Source organism: Vigna angularis, chromosome 1, assembly GCF_016808095.1.
Source record: "Vigna angularis cultivar LongXiaoDou No.4 chromosome 1, ASM1680809v1, whole genome shotgun sequence".
NCBI lineage: Eukaryota > Viridiplantae > Streptophyta > Magnoliopsida > Fabales > Fabaceae > Vigna > Vigna angularis.
Genome location: NC_068970.1, coordinates 6,173,324 through 6,199,475, shown reverse-complemented (window position 1 = coordinate 6,199,475; position 26,152 = coordinate 6,173,324). Strand labels below are relative to the sequence as shown.

Below are 26,152 nucleotides of genomic sequence, written 5' to 3'. Positions count from 1 at the left end.
ATCCCAGACTGGCAAAAACTTATTCGAATGGGGAAAGTGTTGGGCCTTATGAAGGATTGGGTCAGGGCACCTTTTTTGAGTGGCCCAAATCACAATGAACTGTGCTTGATACGCACCATTAATGAAAAATAGAATTTCTCGTCACAAAATATGAAAAAAAGTAGTCACTTTTCGTACAATGTAATTAATATACTGAAATACATTCTCAATATTAAGCAATTTTGAACAACCTCTACAGCTTAGAAACTTATATTTAATTTTACTAACTAAAACCTACATTTATAACTCAAAAATGACGTCAAGAACAAATAAAAAATAGTTGAACTAAACCTACTTTTGTTTAGATTTGAATAAAAATAGTTTAACTTTTTGTGTGTATATATATATATATATGTTTGCTAACGCACGTACGTTTGTTTTTCAGTTGGTACATTTTAGTAATGTATATCGAGTTTTAGTAGACAAAAATACCCTTATATATCATGGATTCTAAGGTTAAGGTTCATCACTTTCACTCCAACCTTTTCTCTGTTATCCCTATTGTAGCCCCAATTGAAAAGAAAAAAATCAGAAAGACTTGCATTTAAACAATTTGTCTTCGTAAAGAGTTGAGTCATTGACATAAACAATTTGTCTTTGTAAAGAGTTGAGTCATTGACATATTCACCTTGAGGCAAAGGTTCATTCAAGATATCTTGAATTTCATCATCTTCACTAACCTCTCTAATTTCATCATCTTCACTAACCTCTCTAATTTCATCATCTTCACTAACCTCTCTAATTTCATCATCTCCATATATTGAATCATCATCTCTAAAAAAAAACCCTCCAGGCCAATTATCAATTCTTTCGTCATTATGCTTGTGAAAATTAGATAAAATTATATACGACAAAAATTATAAAATGAAAACTCATTATAAAATTATTTTTTGTAAGAAATTGTTTAACAACGAGTGTTTCTGATTTTTTCCAGCCTAATTACCAATTCCTTTGATGTCATTATGCTTGTGAAAATTAGATAAGTTAGATAAGACAAAAATTATAAAATGAAAACTCATTATAAAATCATTTTTTGTAAGAAATTGTTTAACGAGTATTTCTGATTTTTTCCAGGTCAATTATCAATTCCTTTATGCTTATGAAAATTAGATAAAATTATATAAGACAAAAATTATAAAATGAAAACTCATTATAAAATCATTTTTTGTAAGATTGTTTAACATGTTTCTGATTTTTTCAATTCGGGCTAGAGTAGGGATGACAGAGAAAATTATTAAATGAAAGAGAAAGGGTTGAGAGGGATGAGAGAGGTGAGTAAAGGTTTGGGGGTTTCTTTTTTTAGTTTTGAGAATAAAAATTATTAAAATACCCTTAAACTTAAAACTTAGAATCCATGATATATAAGAGTATTTTTGTCTACTAAAACCCGATACACATTACTAAAATATACCAACTGAAAAATAAGGACTTGTTAGCAAATCCGTTATATATATATATATATATATAGTACTTAATTTCAATTAATTATCTCTTAAATTAAGTTTTTTAATATCCCAAATTCCGGATACCAATCTCCACTCCTGCGTTTTAATAACTATAAGATTCTCCGCACACAGGATCCCAACATAAACCCTTTATGCATACACCTTTATGATCTTTAAACGGTGAGATGAAAACTAGTTAACTACGGATAACTAATGGTTTTTCTTTTCAATATCTAATAATCAGTATGCTTGCATAGGGTTTTCGCAGAGTTTACTCCAAAACAGGGCAAATAAAATGCTTACGAGACAACCCTGCCATCAAGAGAAGCCCAAAAACATGACCCAGACGACAACACAAAAACAAAACATTTGCCCCAGAAAATAACTTGGTAATTAGATTACAGGTAGCAGAGACTGTCCAATCAGACTCAACTGGCAGCAGTTGGAAAATAACCATTGAATCATATCAATGGATCTTGATCGAATAACTTTGATATATCAGACCCATTCATTCTACTCCACATGTAAATACAAAGGTATAAATATACTCAAAGTAAGTGTCTTCACACCTCACTTTGAAATAATCCTGCATAATGATACGAATCATCAAGTTAAAAGGAATTATGCATACAATTCAAGGATAAATAAATTGCCAAATTAAGATAGTCCTTCTTACCACCGACTCTAGGCATGTCAGACATTCTGTAGTTTGCTCGATACCTCTTTCATTTTGATGTCTCCTTTTTCCTACAGTCAAAATCTCTATTTGTTAGAAGTGAGAAAAAGAAACTCACATTGCTTATTGTGCAGGTCAGATGAGAATTCACTTATGCTATTGAAACAAGGAGCCATATCGTATATAATGAAAATGTATCAGAAAATCTTGTGTTTGCTTACAAAGAGGGAGTGATCATTGGCACTGGATAACAATAAATTTATTTAGAATTAAAATAAAAATGCTCATTCCTCAGAATGAAAAGGCACCATACTCCCAATCAGAAAGGTCAAACTCCCAGATTGTTTTCCATAATTATACAACACCATAGCATATTGCATTGTAAGGCATATTGACTAGTTCATACATTTAGAGATGAAGGAAATCCACGTAAAAAGTCTATAACAGAATCCATAGTAAAATTGTGGCATAAAGGGCCTTTACATTGAGAGAAGTAACACAGAAGGGGTCCATTATCTCTCTCAACCTCTTCTTTTCTCAGGACACTTTTCACCGGACTCCAAATTGTACTTCCCTAAGTATCAATTTTGGTTGTTAAAACTGAAACTGGACACTTCCTCCTAACTTTCACGAGATTAAATCATAGATCAATTAGCAAAATAAAATGGTATGAAAATACTTACTACTCAATCGCAAAGAACCAGAGATGGCACCACGCGTTTTTAAGTTGAGTATAATTGATTTTTGACACAATTACTATTGTACTGTTAAACGTAATTTGGACGCGTCCACATAAATTTCAGCCAGATACATTATATTGAAACATGTGTCATAGTGGGAGGAAATTATTTTGGTGGTTTGCTAAATAGGCACAAAAAGGTCTTTAGTTAACATGTCTATTTTAGCTTTGACAGTAGATTCTACATTAACTCACAAAAAATATGCTGCCAAAAGGCAGACTTAATTCTGTTAAATGCCTTTTATCTTTGACAAACTCAAACCAAAGACCCTTCTAAATGTTTTCTACATTAAGTATCATAGCGGAGTACGAAATCCATGATATGATAAATAGCAATCATCCCTAAATATTGAAACCACACGCAACATCTTAAAACTTCAACTCAAAATCGAAAACAAAGAACATAGGCCGCCTGTAAGATTAAGTCTCATGCGACTCCATTAAAAACCTTGCATAATAATCCCTCTTACTAGCAAGTCAATGCAGCACAGCACCTATAATACTGATGCTCTCCGATGCTCAAACACAACTTAACAATATCCAACTTTAATAGTTGTTTGAAATTTATTTTTTACCGCACGCAACGAGGAACTTATACTTTTAAGATTAAACAGACTTCCTGAAAAAAGATTGTACAAGTACAACTATTCAAGCATTGCTGATGCTTATAAATAGTTTAAAAGCGAGGTAAATGGCACATTACCAGGACATAACATAAAACTAACTAACCCCTGTCCATATCTACTGGATATATCAGAAGTCCAACAAGAAAAAGGTTCTTGTTGAAATAAAAGTCCAACTAGTATATTAGCATATCAGAAGTCTTAAAACAAGTGATGTTAGCATATCAACATAACAGGTCAAATCATAATTACCTGATACACAATACTCTTCAGTGTGGGTACAGGTACCAGGTCAGGTATCTGGTATGCAGCAAGCTACTATGTCAAATATATGACATGTGGGGGATACACTTAGTTCGTACATTTGGCTTTTCAACAATTTTATACTTACATAAGGTAATGTAATATTTATTTGGTTTAATAGGTTCGGAGGTCCTTATATTTGTGGGTTCGTTTCAATTGGGTCCTCCAATTTTGAAAGTGATCAATTTGATCCCTAATTTAAAAAAATTGAGTCAATAATACCCTTTCCGTTAAATATAATCGACGGTGTTAACTTTTTAAACATGTGGCATGTTGAGGCATCCTTTTATTTGCAGGTGGCACAGTTTTATTTGAAGGATGCTTCAACATACCAGATGTTTAAAAAGTTAATGACTTCCATTGCATTTAACGGAAAGGGTATTATTGACTCAATTTTGTTAAATTAGGGACCAAATTGATCACTTTCAAAATTGGAGGACCCAATTGAAACGAACCCACAAATATAGGTACCTCCGAACCTATTAAACCTATTTATTTTATCAATCATAATTACATAACATAAACTTATTCATGATTTACTTTAGTTATTAGTATAACACTTTTTTTTTAGAAAAAGTGAAATCCTTTCGACTGATAAACTCACGAACAATTCAATTGAGGAGTAATTAACCATTTATAACAGTTTTACAATTTTTACCGTTTATTATTTCAACTACAGCCCCATTTAGTCTCCCTAGGAAACTCTGGAGTGGAGTCATCACATTTCTTTTTATAAGGCAAATGGAATCATCGCAGTTATTGAGAGACAGTACAGTACATTTCCACTCTCCTCATCTCGCTACCTCGTCCATTTAGTAGGTGAAATTCAGCTTTACAGGACATGGGGTCCTGGTCACAAGATACATCTTCTCCTATTCTTTCTCCTTCTCATCCTTCCACATCGGTGTTTTCCATCCACCCCAAAAGTCAAACTAGCAAATTCCAAACCCAAAGTCTCCATTGGAGGCTCCACCACCCTACATCCTCTGCCTCAACTTTGGCTCAACATGTTTAATGTATCAAATTGCAAATTAGAAAAACCCAATTCACAAATGAACCGTGAATAGGCAGCCATGAACCAATTTGGGGTTCTCAGATGAAACCACCAAATTTGGTGGTAACAATGATCTAAATTAAACAACCAAAGGGAGCCACATCAAAAACAAGAAAAAGAATATCCAATTATAAAAGGACACAGACACTGATCTTGCAAATATTAGTACCACGCAATTGCTTACCATTCCCTTGCTCTCATAATAATCATCAAGAGCCCACTGATATTTTGACTGATTTAATCCAAACCAACGTGCCACATGGTCATCCAAACTTGAGTGAGCTGTAAAAGGAAAGTCCATGGGTATTGTAAGATAATAGTAGCGGTTCTCAGAATAAACAAGACAAGGAAAAGCCTCAATCAAAGACCTATTGTATTATAGGATCTGAAATCAAAATAAAAAAGGAGGGAAATACATGTTGATTCATACATTTTTATGCAATGAAAAATAACATTATAAATAGAGAGTGCACTACACCAACCATACTGAAAAGCAATACACAAATAGGCACAACCAGTTAGAGCCATTTACTTCTTTTACTAGAATAAGGAAAACATCATTTGCAGAGTTACCATAAAATGCTCAGCCACAGTTTCCACTGCCATGGCCGTTCTTGAAATTACTTAATCCATGGCATGTTTGTTTTCACTTCAGCAAACCAGAGAAATGCAAAACAAAGGACCCACCCACGGTTATCTCCAATCACTATGTAACCAAGTCACCAAATACTCCAGTTTTCTTACCCCCCAAACAATACACGTTTTGTAAAGAAACACCAAACTTCCAGGCGGTATTTGGTAGGAGTCTTAACAAAACTGAACAAAAGAAGAAGAAGATGTGTTTTGTCCAAAATAGTAAACAAAACACCAACAAGAATGCCAAGACCCAAAAAGATTCCCACAAGACTAGGTCATACATTAGAATAACTCTGGAGTCGCACGCATAATATATATTTCTGGTATCAAATCAAGGTGTTTCTAAAAGTAGATGGAATTATGATTAAACCATTTACCAAAAATAAATGTTCACAACAGTCACACTCTTTTAAACAACTCAATTCAAATTCCAAATAACCCAAAAACAGCTTTAACTTACCAACTTTAGGCCTTACTTATAATTTTAATTTTTTATTTTATAAATGTTTGACACATTGTGTTTTCGTCGACACAGAATCTAACCTAACATAAGAGCTGAAAAGAGTAAAGTACGTACCGGTTTGAACCTTGGTAACGGCATTTCTGAAGATGCCAAAAAGGGAATCGTCGGAACCGGACACGGGTTTGGGGGAAGGAACGGTTTTAGGAATCTGAGGCGGCGGAGGGGCGATCTTGGTGGCGGTAGAGGGGTCTTCGGAGGGTTTTGGTGTCGACGGCGGCGTCATGAAAACAGTGTAAGGACCGATTTTTCCGATGACCGGCGGCGGCGTAGATTCCGCGTTAATCGGCATTTTGGTCGGAGAGAGAGTGTGGAAGTAATGTTAGTTGAAAGAGGGAGTGTTGTGTGTGATATGTTGGATCTCTTGTCTTCCTATCTTAGTTGTACTTCACAAGTTCTTTTTTTTTTTTCATTCTTTTCTTTCTCTCAACTCCACATTTATTTATTTAGTTTATTACTGTAATGCATTAAAGTAATTAACTTTTTAATGATAAAGGTTCATAAAGTGGAAATGTAATGCAAAAACTTCAGTGGCAATTTCTCTATGCTTTTCAATAATAAACCTTTTATGAGATGCTTCTTGGGTAAACCTTTTATCATTTATTCAAGGAATTTCTCTATACGTTTAATCTAACAATACCAAAAAAAACACTTATTGCCACTGTAAAATTATAAACGACTTTAGATGTACTGGAGTTAAATTGATTTTTTGCAATTAAAGTAATTACCATGCAATAAAAAAAAACTGTTTCAATTTATCCAAAAAAGTTTCCACGATTAAATTGGTGTTAAATTATAAGAAATAGTTAAAGATGCTAGCATTAACACAGGCGTGTTTAATAAAATTTATTTAAAAAAAACATTGTAATAAATATTAAAATAAAAGTATGACTAAATTTATATTGAAAGAATAAATAATTTAATATAAAAATAACTAACATAGTAGGAAGATGGATGAGCAGAGGTTCGAGCTCGACCTATGATATAACAATTAATAATTTATTTGTTTTCCATCACATCCTCTAAATTATGCATGAAAGAGATTGTGATAATCGATAGGAAAAGTATAAATTGTGTTATTTTTTTGTTTTTGTTATGTAAAGATTTAATTACATACGTGGAAATATAGGCGTTTACGGTAAAAAAAAAATTATAATGATATTTGAAATTGTTTGTTATCATATAGTTAAAAATCATAAAGTTATTTGATAATAATAATAATAAATATAAATATAAATAATTAAGTATTGTAATGTTATTAAAATAAAAAATAGCAAATTTTATTTTGAAATGATAAAAATTTAAAATTAAAAAAATATAAAATGTATATATTGAAAAAATAATTATAAAAAGGTTAAATAGTTCTTTTATAAATAATAAAATAAATGAAACGACTCATATTTGTAAGAATAAAATGTTTAATAATATGTACTACCCTAGTGATTAGAAAAATAATCCTTTGTAATAGTTATACATAAATCACGCATCAAGTTTCAAACAAATCGTGGGTAACAATATGATTGCCATTTTACTTCAATTCATTGTACATTCAATAATGTTTTTTCAATAGAAAAATGGAGAAACTGTCATTTTAAAATTGATATCACAAAGAACAGTCTTCAGAAAGAAAAAATAATCACATGAGAATCTACATCATAATACAAAAAATAGGACTTAAATCTTAATTAGAATTAATTTCAGTCACCTATCTTATTTTAGATCAAAGCCCTTCTGTTTCCACAATCCAACAAAATTTGTCCTATTAATTTACTTATACTTTTAATCTTGTGTCTAGATATTCAGAGCTTTGAAATAAACTTGAGATATTAAAAAAATAGAAATCCATAAATTAATGTAAAATTAATATTTTCTTAAGAATGTGTAGATTGTGGGATTATAAATTTTAAATATTCTATTTTAAGTAAATTTGGAATAAATACTAATTAAAATAATTCGATCACTGTATTTTGTAGAGAGAGAGAGAAGGTGGAGAATTTAGGTAAAATGATTTTAATTGACTGAAATATATACAATGTAAATTTTGTGCAGTTTGGCATCAATCAACATGTATTACAAATACAATTTAACTTATTTAGTACCCTTTTAAAAAAAATTCTCACTCAATTAAATATATATAATTCACAGTAGAAACTAAAAACATACTTAATTTTAATAATAATAATTGGAATTAACATCCTTTTTACCATTAATATTCTTCTCAGTAACAATATTTTTTGTTAATATGGTTTTTTATACTGTTAATTAATCGGATATAATTTTAAAATCATTTTAAAAGGTTATAAACATTAAAATTCTAGTAGTTTGTGATTGAATGACGATGGACAGTTGTTTTATACTTTAGTTTAAACAGTGGTGTGTGTGCTCTCACTTTGGGCTTGGGCCTTAATTTTTATGCTTTGTTTCGAGTATATCGCCTTAGTGCTTGGGCCTTAATTTTTATGCTTTGTTTCGAGTATATCGCCTTAGTGCTGCTGAGCCATTAAAACAAAAGTTTTTCTCTTTCTACACTTCCATTATTATTTTATTAGCGACACACATTGATAGAAGAGTAAAATATTATTTATTAGTGTAACAGATGTCATTATCATTGTCACCATCTTTACTTCTCTGTTGTTGTAATTAAATTTGAGATTTAATTTGTAAAATTATAACATTTTATGATTTTATATAGTATTTTCGACTCCGATTTCACTCTTGATATGGTATGAAAAAATTGTTAGAATAGTTAAATAAAATCATATAAAGTGCTTGTTGAAATAAAATTTTAAATTTAATTAAAAATTAATGTAATTCAAATTTATCTTATTATGAATTTTAATTAAAATCAAATTCAAATTCAATTAACAATTATGGGTATTGTGTGTTTTCTGCTATACCCCTTCTTAATTTCAATTAAAATAAAATTTAACATATATATATATATAATATTTTATAAAATGTAAAATATATTATTTGTGTTACAATTTTAAGAAGTAAGATTTCTTGAACATCCTACTATAATATTTATTTTAACTATTTCATTCCTTTATGGTTCAATTTTTACTATAATATTTGAATTGAGGTAAATTCATTTCAAAGAATTCTTATTGAAAGTAATCATTTATTAAATGTTATTAGAATTAATGGTTAGTTTTTGTGATTGATTTAAACAAATAAAACATAGTTCATGTATGGAAAGTCTTCCTAATTAAAGATACATGTAAGCGTTTTCCATAGAATGAACGTGATATAGAAATTGATACTTGTGAAGAAGTGTATGAATATGGAAGTGACTCACTTTTTTAGAGGAAGATTGAGAATCCAAGTGTGAATCTAAATTTCACATTAGATAAAAATAAGAAAGTAAAGCATCATAGAAAAATAAAAACCTATTAACTTATTGTCTAAAGGTTTTAGATTGAAAATAATATCAAGATTTTAGATTAAGAATTATATCAATTCCTTGTGTGATAACTCATATCTCATTTATGTTATGTTTTCTTAGTGAATCATCTTCCTTGATAAACTTCACACGAATTTAAAAACTTATTAAATGTTTCATATTTTCAAAAACCTTATACTAAAAATCCTAATATGAAAATTCTATTGCAGAAACCATGAAAATTCATGAAATTCGTTCTAGATTTCTAAAACAAACAATCGAGAAGACACTTTTACAAAGTGTAAAACAGGCCTTCTAAAAATGACAGGTGCAATTAGAAATTATAGAAGTGTTAGAAGAAAAGCCTAAACAAGAAACACTGTGCCCAAAATTATGTCCTTTCTAATGGTCTAAACAGAAAGAAAATGAAAGAAGAAAATTCTTGACTCATCCTGACCATTCACATTGTATCATGTATTGTACAAACAGAACAAACAAGAAAGGGGTAACAATTTAGGTGTGGTGTCACTTATCACGGTTCAATTTATTATTTTCTAATATATATTTAATTTTAAATGTTTATCCAACAAGTAAAATAAATTTCGTTTTAGATAATAAAGTACAATGATGTTAATGATAAAGAAAATCACCATAACGTCAATAATAAAAACATAAAATATAGTAAGAATATGTCTCTAATATATAAATACAAAATATCACATGTCTTGTTAAATTTAAAAGAAAAAGTCTCTTAGGAACTCGACAGAAAGATGTTTAGATCTCTTTACGTTTCTTGCTTCCTTAATTTCAATTGCTGAAAGCTGCAGCAAGGGTCACTATTGGAGGTTTGGAAACTTTTCATTTGCATTATTGTACTGTTTTCTGACCTTAAAGAAAAACCTCGTTTTCTCATTTATTAATTAAGATTTTACAATTTCTTATGTGTAGCGGTCAAAACAAGATAAGATACGGGTCAGACTGAAAGAAAGAAACACATAAATGGCTAGACAATAACGAGGTATTGCGCAAGATTCAATTGTGTGCAAGCTGTTCGATGCAATTACTATTGAACAAATCAATCCAAGCTATTGCTTTGTTTGAAAAATAGAAGAAATCTCCTTGCATATTATATTGTGTTGGAAATCTATTTATAATAAAAATATTGATAGTTATCCAGTTCAATTTTTTTTAATTGTTGATTCAATTATTTTTAATTTAAGTGTAAAAGCTTAATTTTGAACTTTTGTTGTTGTTATTTGATTTTTAAAATTTCAGATTTGTAGAGTTCAATTTTGACAAATAGTTTTTTTAGATAAAAAGTACACGGGCTAGCTTTTAGTTTCTTTATAGTTTCCTGTAGTTAATCAGGGTTTTAGTTTTATTTTACTGTTTTAAAGTTTTAAGAATTGTTTTGTTGTACTGTTTTGAGTTTTTTTATAGGTTCACATAGTCATATTTTGTCTCTTTAGTTCTTTTGAGTACATAAGGATAGTTTAAGGTTGGTTTGATGAATTAGAATTTGTTGGTATAACTATTTTACTGTTTTGGTAGTATTAAGAGTAGATATTAAATTAGTTGTATGTTTCTAGTTCATTTTTATTAGTTTTTTAGCACATTTTTAGGGTTTCAGTAGTGAATTTTTAAACTTTTTTATATTTTTGTAGCTTTTGGTTTTGTTTTGAGGTCTCTTTTTCCATCCAAAACTTTTTTAAACAATTAGATTGCATTTTACTTTTCCAGTTTAATACAATTTTAGAGTTTAGCTAGTAGTCAATATGCTATTTTTTCAGGTTTGTCCATGTGAAATTTATAATTTTATATAATTTCGTTAGTTTTCTTTGTTTCTAGTTTTAGTTAATTGTTTAAAACTCGTAAGAACTAATTTAGATAGACTCTGATTTGTATATGATGTTATCGTTAGTGTCATTGTTGGACTCCTCTTTGATTTTGGGATCAATCGAGCGAGACACAAATTCAATCGGTAGTGTGGCCAATGTCGATACAAATAAGGTCACACTTGCCAACGATACTGAGGTCGATATTGCATTAGACATTATGACAAATGAGAAGGATGTGATTGCTTAATCGCTTCTAGTCCTTGTGGGTTATGACTAGGCGTCTCGAGAGATAGAGGAGTACGTCACCTACTTTCACATGGGACGACAACTGGTGGATTGAGAGACTTTGTCCAATACAAAAAAATGCCAAGTATTTTCAACCTCGTCGTTTTTAAGGGAACAAATAGGTTTTTCATGGGAAGGAGATGGCCCTAATGACTTCTTCTTCTTCATGTACGTTTGTTTTTCAAAGACCTGCTCGTTCGTATTCTCTTTGACAATTTTCAGATGGGTGTGTTCAGGGAGCTTAATTTGGTACCAACTCAGCTGCACCCGAACAACTAGACTTTTATACAAGTGTTTGAGGTGCTTTGCTTAGTTTTTGACCTCACTCTCACTCCCTCCATATTTATGCATTACTTCTGCACACGTCCAAACGCTAAAAAGGGCCGAGTCTTCCTTATATCCAGAAGGGGAGGATGTTATTTACCTTGTACAACTCTTCCTTTGAGGAAATTTAGACTAAATAATTCAAGGTTGGTATAAAAAAGGTCGGTCAACCTAAGTATTTTTATGAGGTCGGTCGATCCAAGTTTCCTTCATATTGGACTAAGAGTCCTAGAAAAATAACTTTGTGGCATAAGTTGATAATGACACTTGACAAAGTGAAGTAGTGGATACAATTGATCAACTACCCCACTGCTTCCTATCAATATTCGTTCTCACGGTAGACGCCAAAATTTTTCAGAGTGTAAGGTCAATGTCAATGGTCCAATGTCCACTAGTGTGTCTAATAGTCAAAAGTTGTCTTCAACTCTAATGTTGTGTTCACTTGGGAGTGATTGGGGGAGATGATTTGGGGGAGAGTGATTGAATGAATTTGAGGGTAAATTTTTGTGTGTTTATTTGAGTGGATTTGGAGGTAATTGAGAGTGGAATTAGAGGTAAAGTTTGTGAGAATTAGTGTAGGATTTGATTGATGTGACAATTTTAAAAAAATTGTTTAATTGGTAAAAATTGAAGATTACCAAAATGCCCCTAATTATTAAAGTAATATAAAATGATAATTGTTAATGTTATATTTAATTATAAAAATGTTTATAAAGACTAAAAAATTAGAAATAATTATTAAAATTAATTTTTAAAAAGTAAAAAAATTATAATTTAGTAAAACGAATTTGTTTTATTATTATTTTTATTTTTATTATCATTATTTATTATTATTATTATTACTATTATTTTTTATTTTTGTTATTATTATTATTATTATTATTATTATTACTATCATTATTTTTATTAGTTATTATTATTATTATTATTATTATTTGTTATTATTATTTATTATTGTTATTATTAGGATTAGGATTATTATTATTAATATTAAGATTATTATTAGTACTTAGCCAAATCCTGCAAATTAGGCTCTTGGATATTTCAAAAATTGAAACTCAATCTCACTTTTCTCTACCATTTTTCTACTGCAATACTCCACTTACAAAAACCTTCAGAATGGAACTCATTAATAATACTCCTAGCTGGAAATGAAATCACCGCCGGCAAACCCGACCAAACACGCAGGCAAGTTTTCGACCACAACTTTCCATGTTAATTGACCTCATTCTATATGGCTCAACACCAACAACCACCATTGGTTTCTCGATTCACCACCCCTTCAACCCACCACCACAACAACAACACCATCACAACCCTCAGGAGCCCTTTTACGACCCACACTTCTTTCAAAGCGTGTCCTTCGCTTCCTTCTCGCCACCACCTTCGGTGCTCTCACTTAACCCATCATGCTGGAATCGAATACCATATTTTGGGAACCAAATACATAATGTTTGGAACCAAATAAAAGGAAGTAGGAAACGAATACAGGTTCCATATAAATTCCTCATATGTCTGGAACCGAATACGCGTGGTCTGGGAACCGAATACACCTCCAACAAATCACTGTTCTTCATCTTCTTCGGCTTCAAAAGTCATCTTCATCTTTCAACCAGTTTGTTCTTGATTGTGAGACTATAGTGACCATATAAATCACTATTCTTCTCATGTTTTTATTATTAATCAAAATCTTGGACTGAGTTCTTTGTAATTAGAACAAAATATGTGTGATAATTGGAACTGGAATTATAAATTATGCAGAAGGTAAATGAAACTTTGTACAACCAATCCCTCCAAATCTTTTCAAACCGTTCCTTCCATTTCTTTTCAAGTGAACACAAAAATCACTTCATTTCTTCGCTCTCAATCACATCTGAACAGTAAATTATGTTCAAGTGAACACAACATAAGTATTTTTGTAACCGTATAAAAAGTACCTGTAGAAGACACTAAGATGTCAAAGTCAACTTAACGTTTGATATTTCGTATATTAATGATGTAATAAATACATATTACATACCTCCTTACCTCAAACTTATATTTATAAATTTTGAAGTGAATTTTTTACTATGACATAATTACGACCCAATTAATAGTAGGTTTAATCATTTTGGACATCCCTATTTGTGCAGAATCATCTCAAATAGGTCATCGTATTTTAATTGATCTCAATTAGGTCCATTTTTGTGAAAAATTGAATCAATTTGGACCTTGCCGTTAAGTGGGCTAGACGCGTTAAAAATTGTGTCGTGGCTTACTGATTGAACAATTTTTAATTATGTTGCACAGTGTGGTGGAATTTATTTTATTTTAAGTTTTAAATAAAATCTCAATTTCAAACAAATTGTATTAAGTGTCCCGTTTGGATATTGTTACCTCTCTCACTCTCTCTCCGGTGCCATGAAAACCAGTAGCCCCCAAAGTTGTTTTCTCTTCCTCCTCCTTCGCTCTTCCAGTGTCGAACTCACAGTGGCCGGATAAAATAAAATAAAAAAGAAAAAGAGAAAGATGAAGATGAGTAAGATTGTGGGTGTGTCTGAATGTGCCAAAAAAAAACTTAGCTAAAAGCATGCTAACTGTTCTTTCATCACTGCACTCATTATTAGCTCAAAAGCAAGCATAACTAGTTTATTCATGGTAGGTGCTTCACAGGCTCTTTCGATGTTTTTGCTGGAGCGAAATGATTGTTTCAGCTAACTTACATTCCACAAATATTGTTCTAAGGGTTAAATTTTTGTAAGAGTTAACAAAGTCTTAAGGGGACAGAAAATAGTAACAAAACAATTCTACCTCCCTTGACAAATCACAACCCAGTTCCTTCCTACCTTCATTCATCAAAGTAAAGTTTGCTCATATAAACTCTCATAGGAATTTCGAAGAGGATCTCTCTGAAAAATAGGATAAATTACAACCTTGTTACTCAATTCAAAACTTTACATGACCCTAAACAAAAACGAGAGTAAAGAGAAGCATTCAGATACCTCCGGTTATCTCTGAGCTAGAGTTAGAAACTAATTTCTCAGGACATTTTCTTCCAGATACCCTTCTATACACACAGAACACTAAAATCCCAACCCAAGAGATAACTTGGAATAAGGAATCCATCAATCATCTACCCTCGATCAGATCAACAATCTCCCCAATGAACTTCCCAAATTTAGAAACCAAAAAACTGAAATAAAAAAGGAAAGGAAACGCCAACACTCTAACATCACATCACATCACCAAAGTAACCAAATTGAAGATTGTAACAACAAGAAGCGCACACTCTGGTTCAACCTACAACTCACCAGGCTTGTAAAAAATGGACAATCCGAAATCGGTAGCTTTTAGCTTAGCATCCTCATCAATAACCCTCACGGACTAGAACATTGCGAACAAAACCCAAAAAAGAAATTCCCCAAACTCAATACCTTAACATTCTCAACCTGAACCCTAACCCCAATATTACAATAGGGAAACTTCAAAACGCATTTCAATCTACAGAAAAGAAGCACAACAACCATCCCAATTCGCAAAAATCAGATAACGAACAGTAACCCCTAAAACCCAATCAAAATCAGAAAAGGAAGAGGGGAAGGAAGCTTCCTCCTCGCCCCGTGAATCAGAACGGAGGGAAGAAGAAGAAACGCGCCCTTGCGCCCTCGTCGCGTCTTGTCGCGCCTCTGCCACACTTTCGCCAAGCTCTCGTCTCCTCCGCCGTCAACCACTGGCTACGCCCTTGTCGCGCCGTCGGAAATTATCTGCTGAGTCTAATTCATGATAACTCTGATGAAATAGAGGTTTTATTTAAAACTTAAAATAAAATAAATTTCAGCACATTGTGTCATCTGATTAAAAATTGTATAGTCAACAAGTCAATATACACAAATTTTAACGTTGTCCACTGAATTTAATAACAAAGTCAAAATTGACTCAATTTTAAAAAAAATGGATCTAATTGAGATAAAAAAAAAAACCTATTTAAGACGATTATGTATAAACAGGGACCTCCGATAATTAAATCTTAATAGTAATCATACTTAGATTCTTCCACAGTTTGATTTTGATAATAATTTACTTATGCATCTCAAATGACAACTTATCGTCCGAATGCCTAACCGAATTATTACTGTACATATAAAAAAGTTAAAACAGAAAAGTGTGAGGAGTTATTAGGGAAGTTAGAAAATCAATGGCTTAATACCTAATAGACATTTCAGTTTTAGCATGAGCTTCTGTATATGTTATGTATTAATTATAGTGCATGCAATTAAATGAAGGCATTTAATAACATTGAAAAACTCTCTCTTTATGTGACTCTATCACCTATTCTTTATAGAGTTTATTAATTAGTATTTTAAAAAGTAAAAAAAATTGAACAAGAAACAAATGAAGGGTACTAAATCAAGAGTTAAAGGTCGAGAAAGCATCTTGAGTCACAGTGAGAAACTTGATTGTTGCGATCCATTCTCACACACAATCAAAGAAAATGACAAAGAAAGTGACAGCGAAAGTTTTGAGAATAAGGAGAGTTCTTTGACGTCACGTCCAAGGATAATAATTTTGCCTTATGTTGATGTTTTTGTTTTAGTTGATAGTTATAATTCATAAAAATTAATCAGATATTTTTGATGAATAAATTGCGTGAAAACATTAAACATATTTTACTTAAGAAAACATGTTATCTATATTTTAATGTAATAATTTTTGTTTTCAACTTTTCCACAACATAATTTACTCATATAATTTTGTCCTCTGTTTATACATTTTCTATTTTCTTTTACTTTTTTAACTTTATGATAAAAACAATTGGCACTTCAATTATAAATTTTGTTCAACAAGTTTTATGTATAATTCACTAACAAACTACTATGTATATAATCTTTAAATAATCAATGAAGATATAGTAAAGTTTATGACGTAGACGTAAAGCTAATTTGAAATATGCTTATATCTAAACATATGTATAGAAAAATCTAGACATCAAATTAGACACAAGACGTTGTTACACGTGACATGAGAATGGATCCGTTTTCTTTAAATGGATTAAATTTCATGGATCCGTTTTCTTTAATTGGATTAAAATTCGTGATTAAGTTTAGTTAAAGAAATTATAAATTTTAGTATAGAATAAAAATGAATTCGGTTCACAAAAAATTTGGTTTATTTTGACTTAAATTTTTGATGAAATTGAATTACTTTAAATATTAAATTATATTAAAATAAAATTTTAAATGTTTTCTTATTTTTAAATATATTTAAATTGTATTTGGAGTTTAAAAACATTTTGAATTATGTTTAAATTATATTTTATTTAGATTTTAATTAAAAAATATTTATAATTTTTCGAGATTGAAAAGAAAAATTCTAAATAATTAAACTAATCCATTAACTTGTTTTAAATTAGATTCAATTTTTTTAAATTTATTAATAACTGAACCAGATTAAATGAATTTATTAACTTTAATAATTTAGAGCCATATCATATTTATTGAATATATAGTATTAGGTTAGGGTTGGAGATAGAAGAAAAGGCGAGGTGCAATGCTCCTTGATATTGTTGGGTTTGTTGATTGAGAATCCACGTGATATGCCACGTGACATCTTAGTTTAGATTCTTTCAATGGTAAAGTTTACGTGAACAGAGAGCGCGTTATGAAAAAATAAATAAATCTATTTTGGTAGTATGTGCTCAGACTACAGTAGGAGCGACAAAACTGAAAAATACATAACACCTGATATATCTATTAAAATATTCTTATTATATTTTATAATTAAAAAAATTAAGAAAAATATTTATAATCCATTAAATATAAAAATTTAATCTTAATGAACTTAAATTAATCAAATAAAAATAAACTAAACATAATAAATTTAATTAAATATAAAAATAAAACATAATCAAATAAATTAATGTAATAGAAATTAAATTATTTAAATATAAAAAAACATGTCACAAATTAAAATTAAATATAATGTAATATGATTATTGTAAAATATAAACTAAAATTAACTATTATGTAATATTATGTTATATTTTTAATTTTAATATGATTATTGTAAAATATAATTTAAAATTTTATTTTTTACTTAAGTAAAAGTTTAATTTATACTTTATTTTTATATCTAACAAAACTTTAATTTATTATTTAAAAAATATAGATTCAAAGTATAAAATTTGTAATTTTCTGTTCAAGAATTTAAGAGTAAAATAAATGAAAATATAAAAGTGGTTCAATTAAAAAAACAAAACATAATAATTATATAATTATCTAATAAATCGTATATAGATTTAAATTTAAATTAAAAAATATTTGAATTAAATTTTAGTTTGACATAAAAAAAATATGTAAAACTTAAGAAAAAACAGAATTTAATAAAATATTAAATTATTAATATAATTAAATTATAGATATAATTGTGAAAATAGTCTTATGTTTTTCACTTTTTTTCTTTGCAAAGCTGCAACGCTTAGCAGCTCGCGCCCACCGCTTCTGAAAACTGGGCCTAGAGAAGTGGTTGTATTTTCTCCACTGCGTCCGACAACCGGGCCTGTCTGGTCCAGAGAAGGGTGTCTGCAACCGAGTCTTTCACTCCGACGAGTGTCCGCAACGCATCGGGAGCGGGGCGTGTAGGAGCTTCATAGGCAGTGTGTTTGGGTTCATGTAACTCAAAATCCACCTTATTCAAGGTATACATGGATTCAGTGCTTTTTCGATGTCTGCCTCATGCTTCTTCTCACACCGCTGGTATTTTTTTCTCTATCTCTGTGTTTTTTCTTTTGAGGCAAATTTTGATCTGTTTTCCGACATCTAACAGCAACCGTTTGTAGTGACAGGTGGAGATTTCTGTAGGACTAGACATTGTGCTGCCATCTCCTATGCAAGTAAGTTTGATAATCAGATACCCTTTTTTTTTTCTCCCAATTATTATTGTAATTATTAATATGGAAAACACCACTGACTTTTTTTTTTTCAAAAGAAAAAAAAAAGAGATTAAAAAAAAAACGACACTATTCTTGGAAGTTAGGTGGGACCTTACTGAGATAAAAATTAGGTTTGGAAGTGTGAGTTATTTACTGTTACTTCTATGTCATTGAGAAGATAGCTTTGTCCATCTATATATTTTGAGAACTGTATACGTCTTGGTAGAGCGGTGTATAATTTTTCCTTTTCAGTAAGTTTGGATAGTGATTGTAAAACTCTCCCGGTACATTTTTTTGGTTCATCCTAAAACAGGAAATTATTTTTGTTTTGTACTATGCATGATTACTGGTACTAACATCTGATATTTGGTAGTCTAGGTTCTTATGGGCCAAATGCTTCGTGCAACCAAAGGAAAGTCCAAAATGAATATAGTTGTTTGAGACTTCGGAAGCCAAGTTTGAACCATCATTACAAAGGCATTGGGGGAGGGTATACGTTTCAAAAATATGACATAAAATTTGTTGTGAAAGCCACCTCTGAAAAATCTTTTGGGTCGGAATCTCAAGCTTTTGATCCAAAAAGCGTTTTGGACTCTGTCAAAAATTCCTTGGATGCTTTCTACAGGTTTTCAAGGCCACATACAGTTATTGGCACAGTTAAGTTCAAGCTTTTGTAAAATATATCTTGGAACTATTTCTCGAATGCTTAATACAATGAGTTTGCACTTCAAGATAATTCTAATATTCTGAAGGTTTTAAAATGGTTCTCTTTTTCTGTGCTTGGACAGGCATTAAGCATAATTTCTGTGTCTCTCCTTGCCGTTGAGAAAATATCAGACATATCGCCATTATTTTTTACTGGTGTGTTGGAGGTGAGACTCCAAATATGTTGTTTTCCTTTAAATAGCTAATTGCTCCTCCCTTCTAGCTTCACCGATACTTTTTGACTTCTTTTATATGTTTCAGGCTGTGGTTGCTGCCTTGTTTATGAATATTTATATCGTTGGTTTGAATCAATTATCTGATGTTGAAATCGACAAGGTATGAAACTTACTAATAGATATAAATAATTGAGATAGCTCATGAATTACTATTTTTCCACTGTCTTCCAGGCTTCTCAATTTTTTCTGCATGTTAAAGTAGTGAAAACTAGGTATAGGGTTAATTCCCCTTGTGTAGAAAATACACATAGGGTGAATATTTATAATGAAGAATAATGAAGAAAATATAGGCTAAGCCCAGATACACATAATATTGTAACTAACAATATCTAACACTTTACAAGCAATGTATTTATTATACTGACAGAAATCTTTATCTAAATTTGGATGGATATTAAGATTCCTACAGACTAAAGTGCATACAAGAGTCTCTCTGCTCACATGAACAATTTGAGCAGTTTATATAATTTTGACCATTGAATGTGGTTAAAACATTATTTTGTTAAGCTAAGCTTTGAATGTGACTAAAAGTTGCAACCTTTTACAGCTTGAAAAGTTTCAGGGGAACTACCATATGGATTGTATTATTATTCATCCATGCTGTGAAAAATTGACTCAGTAATATGTCCCTTGTGGCTTCATAAGAAAGCTAACGTTTGAGTTGAACATTTGAGTGAGAGTTGCTAAGAGAGAAACCTCTGAGTTGTAATCTCTGATATAGTGAATTCCTCTGTGGACATAGCCTGGAGTTCGTTAATACTTCAATCGAACTACATTAACTTTTGTATGTTTACCATTCTTTCTCTTCCTCTATTTACCTCCTATCATTTCCAACACTTGGGATTTATCTCTGTTTTCTAGTTTGTTTGTGTGGTAAGACATTTATGAGTGAATTTGTTAGCTATTCCATAACACATGCTTTGTGTTCTGTTCCAGATAAACAAGCCATATCTTCCATTGGCATCTGGGGAATATTCCTTTGGAACTGGTGTTGCTATTGTTTCATCCTTTTCAATTTTGGTACCATATCGATTCGTTTCTTTTTCAATGATATTGGTCAAGACAAAATGTATTGACTGGGTGGAAGGAAGTTTATTGTTTTAATTTTTTTCTGCAGAGTTTCTGGCTTGGCTGGATAGTAGGTTCATGGCCATTATTTTGGGCGCTTTTCGTAAGTTTTGTGCTAGGGACTGCTTATTCAATCAATGTGAGTTATTTTGGACGGCGTTCAATCTCCTTTTCCCCGCTCATATTAAAAGCATAGTTAAGAGTCATGGTATGTCTAAATTCTAAGATCGTACCTGTTCTTGGTCTTGCACAGTACTTGCATTGTTAAATTACATGGCAATAAATGTCAAATATTATCCTTTTTTTTTCCTTTTGAAAATAAAATCAATTCAAACTAAAGGTAGGATTTTTGAGTTGAAATTGGTTAGCATTGTGATTCAAATTTTAGAAATGGCAATTAATAATATGGAAAATTAAGAGGACAATAATAGTCGTGCTGTCTGATATTGATTTTTCTCATAAAAATATTGACTGCGTTTATACTTGTATTGTAACTGAGTGCTGACAACATTATTTACAAATTTTGTCGTTTTGAAAAACTTCAGGTGCCTCTATTGAGATGGAAGAGATTTGCAGTCCTTGCAGCTATGTGCATTCTTGCTGTTCGGGCTGTAATAGTTCAACTTGCATTTTTCCTTCACATGCAGGTTATGTCCTATAGCTATCGGTTCATTTTAATGACTTCTCGTTTTGAATTAACATGCATTATCTTTTTTCATGATAACTCATCTTTATCCCAAATTTTTATGTTTTTGCTGTGCTGGATTCGTGATAAACTATTTGGAACTCCCGTCAATTTGAATTAATCGATCTTCACCATCGTGTCCTAGTGAGGCCTATATTCTCTAATTACTGTTATTACATTACGACAAAAGGAATAAAAGATGGAAGGAACCAATGCATTTTCCCAACATAGTGTTATAGTATCTAACTATTATGTCATAACTTTCCTTACAACAAATCAATATCCCACGGAAGTTTGATGTTTTTGGTTGCTAATTCTTGTAACAACGTCCAGACTCACGTGTACAAGAGGCCACCTGTCTTTTCAAGACCACTGATTTTTGCTACTGCATTCATGAGCTTCTTCTCTGTAGTTATAGCACTGTTTAAGGTAAAGACCTTTAATTTCTTATGGAATACGTTTGTTTTCACTGTCAAATTTTTTGTTCTCTGTGTGTCCTAATGTAAAACTCTGGGTTCAATTTTTAGGATATTCCTGACATTGAAGGGGATAAAATATTTGGCATCCAATCCTTTTCAGTACGGTTAGGTCAGAAGCCGGTATGTTATACCATCTCAGCAGAATTGCTTCTGCCCTCTTACATCTCTTTTTTGTACCTAACTAGCCTTTTTGCAGGTATTCTGGACTTGTGTATCTCTCCTTGAAATAGCTTACGGGGTGGCCCTCCTGGTGGGAGCTTCATCTCCCTGTCTTTGGAGCAAAATTTTCACGGTATTTTACTTATTAGTGATTACATGTATACACCTGCAGTTATGGGTGTGCTGGATCCTGCTTCTATTTAAGCAGTTATATCTTTGGTTCTAGGGTGAGGGGGATGAGTTGTGATTGTGATTCGTTAGATATCAAGTTGGCAAGAGCTTGATCTATATGCTTGCCTCCCTTCTCGTGCAGTACTTTTATTGTATGGGAGTTGTCTAATATCAACATTCGGCAAACTTGCTTCCCATCTCGTGCTGCATTTTTTTACTGTATGTTGGATACGTAACATTGACCTTGTGACCCGGATGTCACAGGTTCAAATCTTGAAGTAGCCTCTCCATTTGGAGAAAGGGCGAGGCTATCTTCATCTACCCTCACCAGATCCCACTGGGTGGGTAGTCTTGTGCTTTTTTGCAATTGTCTTCTGAATTACTAAACCGAGGTGCTGCTTCACAGTTGCAAATTCAGCATATACTGGAATAAGGAAATATATTTTTAGGATAGCTGTCCGTTATTGTTGCACACTTCAAATTTTTAATCGTTATTAACGTCAAAGGTAAAACTTTCAGAAGCAATCTTAGGTCTATTGTTGTTTAGAATGATGTCAAGTGAATGTAAACTTCTTTACAATATTTGAATTTTACTCTCTGCCAATGTGTTAGGGTCTTGGACACGCTGTTTTGGCTGCAATTCTCTGGTATCAAGCCAAATCTGTAGATTTGAAAAGCAAAGCTTCGATAACATCCTTCTATATGTTTATTTGGAAGGTAATCGCCAACCTTAAAAGACTTTATCATTCTATTAGGTCGTTATTCAAAAGAAATAAGGAATAGCTATCTGATTACTTTCCCCGTTTTTAAAAATAATGATTGTTTGATTTCTACTATTAACACCTGGGTAAGTTACTACAGTGAAATTATTTCTATCTAAATTGGTGAACATAGTCAAGAAATTGGTCGAATTTTATCTTCTGGTGAAATGCTAATTTGTTCAAAGCAAGTGACAATAGAGACATGAATGATTTCCAGCTTATTTGTATAATATTTAATTTCAAATTGTTTACTCAATCTTGTACTGATGTCTTGTTTCTTATTGCAGCTATTTTACGCAGAGTACTTACTCATTCCTTTTGTTAGATGAGGATGCAGAGGCATTGTTGTTGACTTCAGAAAAAGTTTTGTTTAAATGGAGCTACCTTTGACCCCGGCCAGCTTGGATTTAATGGGACTCCATTAGTTTTAAGTGTTTTATTGCTAATTTAAATGAATTTCTGATGGATTTTTCATTTTTGTGTATTGCTCTGCATTCGGTGGTTTCTCTTATGATTTTTCTACCTGTTACTATTAGAAAATAAAGGAAAACTGAACCTTGTGCGCTTCACATTTCTTTTGTCTATAAACATGTGATTCACTGGTATCCTAAAGTTTCATAGTAAAATCTGGAAAATTTGTTCTTTCTTTTTAAGGTTGTCATTTTTATCAGAATTACCCACTTTTGGATACAAAATGTTTTTGAAAGCTTTTTTCATTAATATATATATATATATATATATATATATATATATATATATATATATATATATATATATATATATATAAAAGTTCAAATTGTTATTTGAGATGAGAAGATATACAATTTATATTGACTTTATTTATGAGAATTATTATTTAATCAGTGATTCAAATGTTTATTTTGCATTGCAAAAGTTTTCAATTAATAAATTAAACTGAACATATGAATTTTATTATAATTTATAATACATTATATTTTGAATATATAAATCAAATTTTAGATATATGATAAACAATTTATATTCCCAGAAATCGTTAATTATCGATAACTCTAGAAATTTTAATATAAAACTTATAAATCTGAAAAGGATAAATTTGAAATTTAAAATACAATTTGAAATGTTGGAAAACTTCTAAAAATGCTCAAATTGAATTATGTTTCAAAACATTTTTATTTAGATAACTATTATAAGTCATATTTAGAGGATAATGAAGGTTGCATTACATTAAATAAAAATTTAATTAGAAAATATTGTTTACTATTTAAGAAGGAATTAAAATTTATTTTCAAATGTTGAAAATCTGCTATACTCTAATTGAATAATGTTTAAGTTTGTATTAAAATTAATTATTCTAATTTATACTTAGATGATAATAAAGATCATACTACAATAAATAAGAATAAAATAGTTACATAGTTAATTAAAATAAAATAATGAATAAATTATGAAGAAGAAATTTGAATTAAAATATATTATAACTGCGTCTATTAATTCATATAGTTTAATAAAGTTTAAAAAATAATTTTTCAAAACGAGATCGATCAAATTTACGCCCACAAATTAATTTCAGAACACAAGTAATGCATTTTCCAGAACAAGCTCTCTCTTCTTCCTATGTAACTTTGAAGACATAGGAACAGTGAGAGATGATATTTTAACCTTTTTTTTTCTCTTAGTATAAGGTGCATTTAGTAATAATGATTTTGTTTTTCTCTTAGTATAGGTTGCAGTTAGTAATAGCCAGTGTAGGCCTTGCTGAAAAACCTATCCTCTAAAGCAATTTGGGCTTAATTGTGGCCCAGATTTAGAACAGCATGATTGAATTGAATGAGAGAAATAGTTATTGTTTGGTAAAAAGGGTGGTGTGCATGGACATAAAATAAAAGTTGGTGAAAGCAAAGTGAGATGAGCATGCTCCATGATGCAACACTTCATAATTGGGATAGAGAAAGCTCTTCATATCAGGTCCTACAAATCCAAAATATAAATTAGAGTAATGAAAAAAAGAGTAGCTGAAAAAATAGTAAATAAAAATTGCGCGTGCTTATCTCAACACAGCTCAGTGCTCTCATTTATAATTTTTTCTATTTCAAATGGCTTATCAACTTTAATTTCCAATAAGCTTATTTTATTCAATAGTGAAATGAGATTATACAAATAATTTGTATTATAATTTTTATAATATTTGATATTTTGGTTAGAGAGAGACATGTTAAGGATTTTTACGTTCAAAAAACTATAAACTAGTGATTAAGTTATTCTACTATCTTAGTTAAATAAATTTGTGGTTTAGTAAAATAAACGTTAACACTAACTTATACTTAGTCAAACACACATTTTACATGATGAGACAAAGGAAAATCATATTATAAAATTAAAAATTGTTGACCTTTATATATTATTTTTCTTAAAAAGTCAGTTAAATTATCTTACCTTTTCCTTGGTCTATGACATAACTGGCCTGGACCATTCTTATAATGAACCAAGAAGTTATTTCTGTTCAGTTTTAGCAAAATTAAAAATGAAATATACTTTTAAAAAAAATGAAAAATAGACGTTAAAAAATGTAAGTTACAGAAATAAAATTAATTTTAATTTTAAATGCAGCAAGCTGATATAAAATACTAAATATTTTATTAAAATAATATTTCTTTCTAATTATTAATTTGAAAAATAGATTGGTCGAATTTAAATGAATTAAACTAATGAAATGAAAATTGATTAGAATGAACATATTATTATTTTTTTCATTCTAACCTAACTCGTTTTAATTAACTATCAGGTTTGGTCAATTGTAGTGAGCGTTGCCCTTTAAACGGTTAAAAAAAAAAAAATACGTGAATGGAGTTTAACCAATAACCGTATAGCATTTGTTGCATTAGCACCATAATTCCTAAGCTTGAAAATCTGGTGGACCCGAGAATCTTTGATAATATTGATACCTAACTGTGTTTCCACGGATTGGTCACAAGAGTTGGGTAATAGTTTTTTCTTTTCATTCCCATTTGAAAGAAAAAACAAAGGTAGTGTAAGATCTACATGGCATCATTAAAGGACAATGAAGAAAATAGGTCATCTCAAAAAGTCTATCTATGACCATCTCCTTTACCTTCCAAAATCTATTAACTATAGTTA

The 26,152-nt window shown here is 30.6% G+C and overlaps 2 protein-coding genes across 4 annotated transcripts; one reads left to right on the top strand and one right to left on the bottom strand.

The window, feature by feature from the left end:
- Nucleotides 1–1,688: 1,688 nt before the first annotated feature.
- LOC108322132 (uncharacterized) lies at nt 1,689–6,424 on the bottom strand. The gene is made up of 4 exons (XM_017554119.2): nt 6,093–6,424; nt 5,064–5,161; nt 2,161–2,231; nt 1,689–2,070 (listed from the first exon to the last, which is right to left on the bottom strand). Exons 1-3 carry the CDS (start codon nt 6,325–6,327, stop codon nt 2,178–2,180), a joined length of 387 nt encoding a protein of 128 aa, XP_017409608.1. The 5' UTR covers nt 6,328–6,424; the 3' UTR covers nt 1,689–2,070; nt 2,161–2,177.
- An 11,862-nt stretch (nt 6,425–18,286) lies between these two features.
- LOC108322189 (homogentisate phytyltransferase 1, chloroplastic) lies at nt 18,287–23,604 on the top strand. 3 transcript variants are annotated; one of them, XM_017554204.2, is made up of 13 exons: nt 18,287–18,595; nt 18,685–18,732; nt 19,150–19,427; nt 19,560–19,643; nt 19,738–19,812; nt 20,649–20,732; nt 20,830–20,919; nt 21,326–21,427; nt 21,799–21,894; nt 21,993–22,064; nt 22,141–22,236; nt 22,887–22,991; nt 23,323–23,604. In XM_017554204.2, the coding sequence occupies exons 1-13, from the start codon at nt 18,544–18,546 to the stop codon at nt 23,362–23,364; spliced, it is 1,224 nt and encodes a 407-aa protein (XP_017409693.1). In that variant the 5' UTR covers nt 18,287–18,543; the 3' UTR covers nt 23,365–23,604. The 3 variants fall into 3 exon arrangements, with proteins under 3 accessions (XP_017409693.1, XP_017409691.1, XP_052724301.1); XM_017554202.2 differs by having other exon boundaries at nt 18,679–18,732; XM_052868341.1 differs by lacking the exon at nt 19,150–19,427.
- Nucleotides 23,605–26,152: the final 2,548 nt, after the last annotated feature.

Coding starts and splice junctions, on each gene's coding strand:
- LOC108322132 (XM_017554119.2), bottom strand. CDS start 6,327: ATGCCGATTAACGCGGAATCTACGCCGCCGCCGGTCATCGGAAAAATC. Junction 5,162..6,092: donor CGTTACCAAGGTTCAAACCG/GTACGTACTTTA, acceptor TTCCTTTTACAG/CTCACTCAAGTTTGGATGAC. Junction 2,232..5,063: donor ATTATGAGAGCAAGGGAATG/GTAAGCAATTGC, acceptor TTTTGACTGTAG/GAAAAAGGAGACATCAAAAT.
- LOC108322189 (XM_017554202.2), top strand. CDS start 18,544: ATGGATTCAGTGCTTTTTCGATGTCTGCCTCATGCTTCTTCTCACACC. Junction 18,596..18,678: donor TGCTTCTTCTCACACCGCTG/GTATTTTTTTCT, acceptor AACCGTTTGTAG/TGACAGGTGGAGATTTCTGT. Junction 19,428..19,559: donor CACATACAGTTATTGGCACA/GTTAAGTTCAAG, acceptor GTGCTTGGACAG/GCATTAAGCATAATTTCTGT.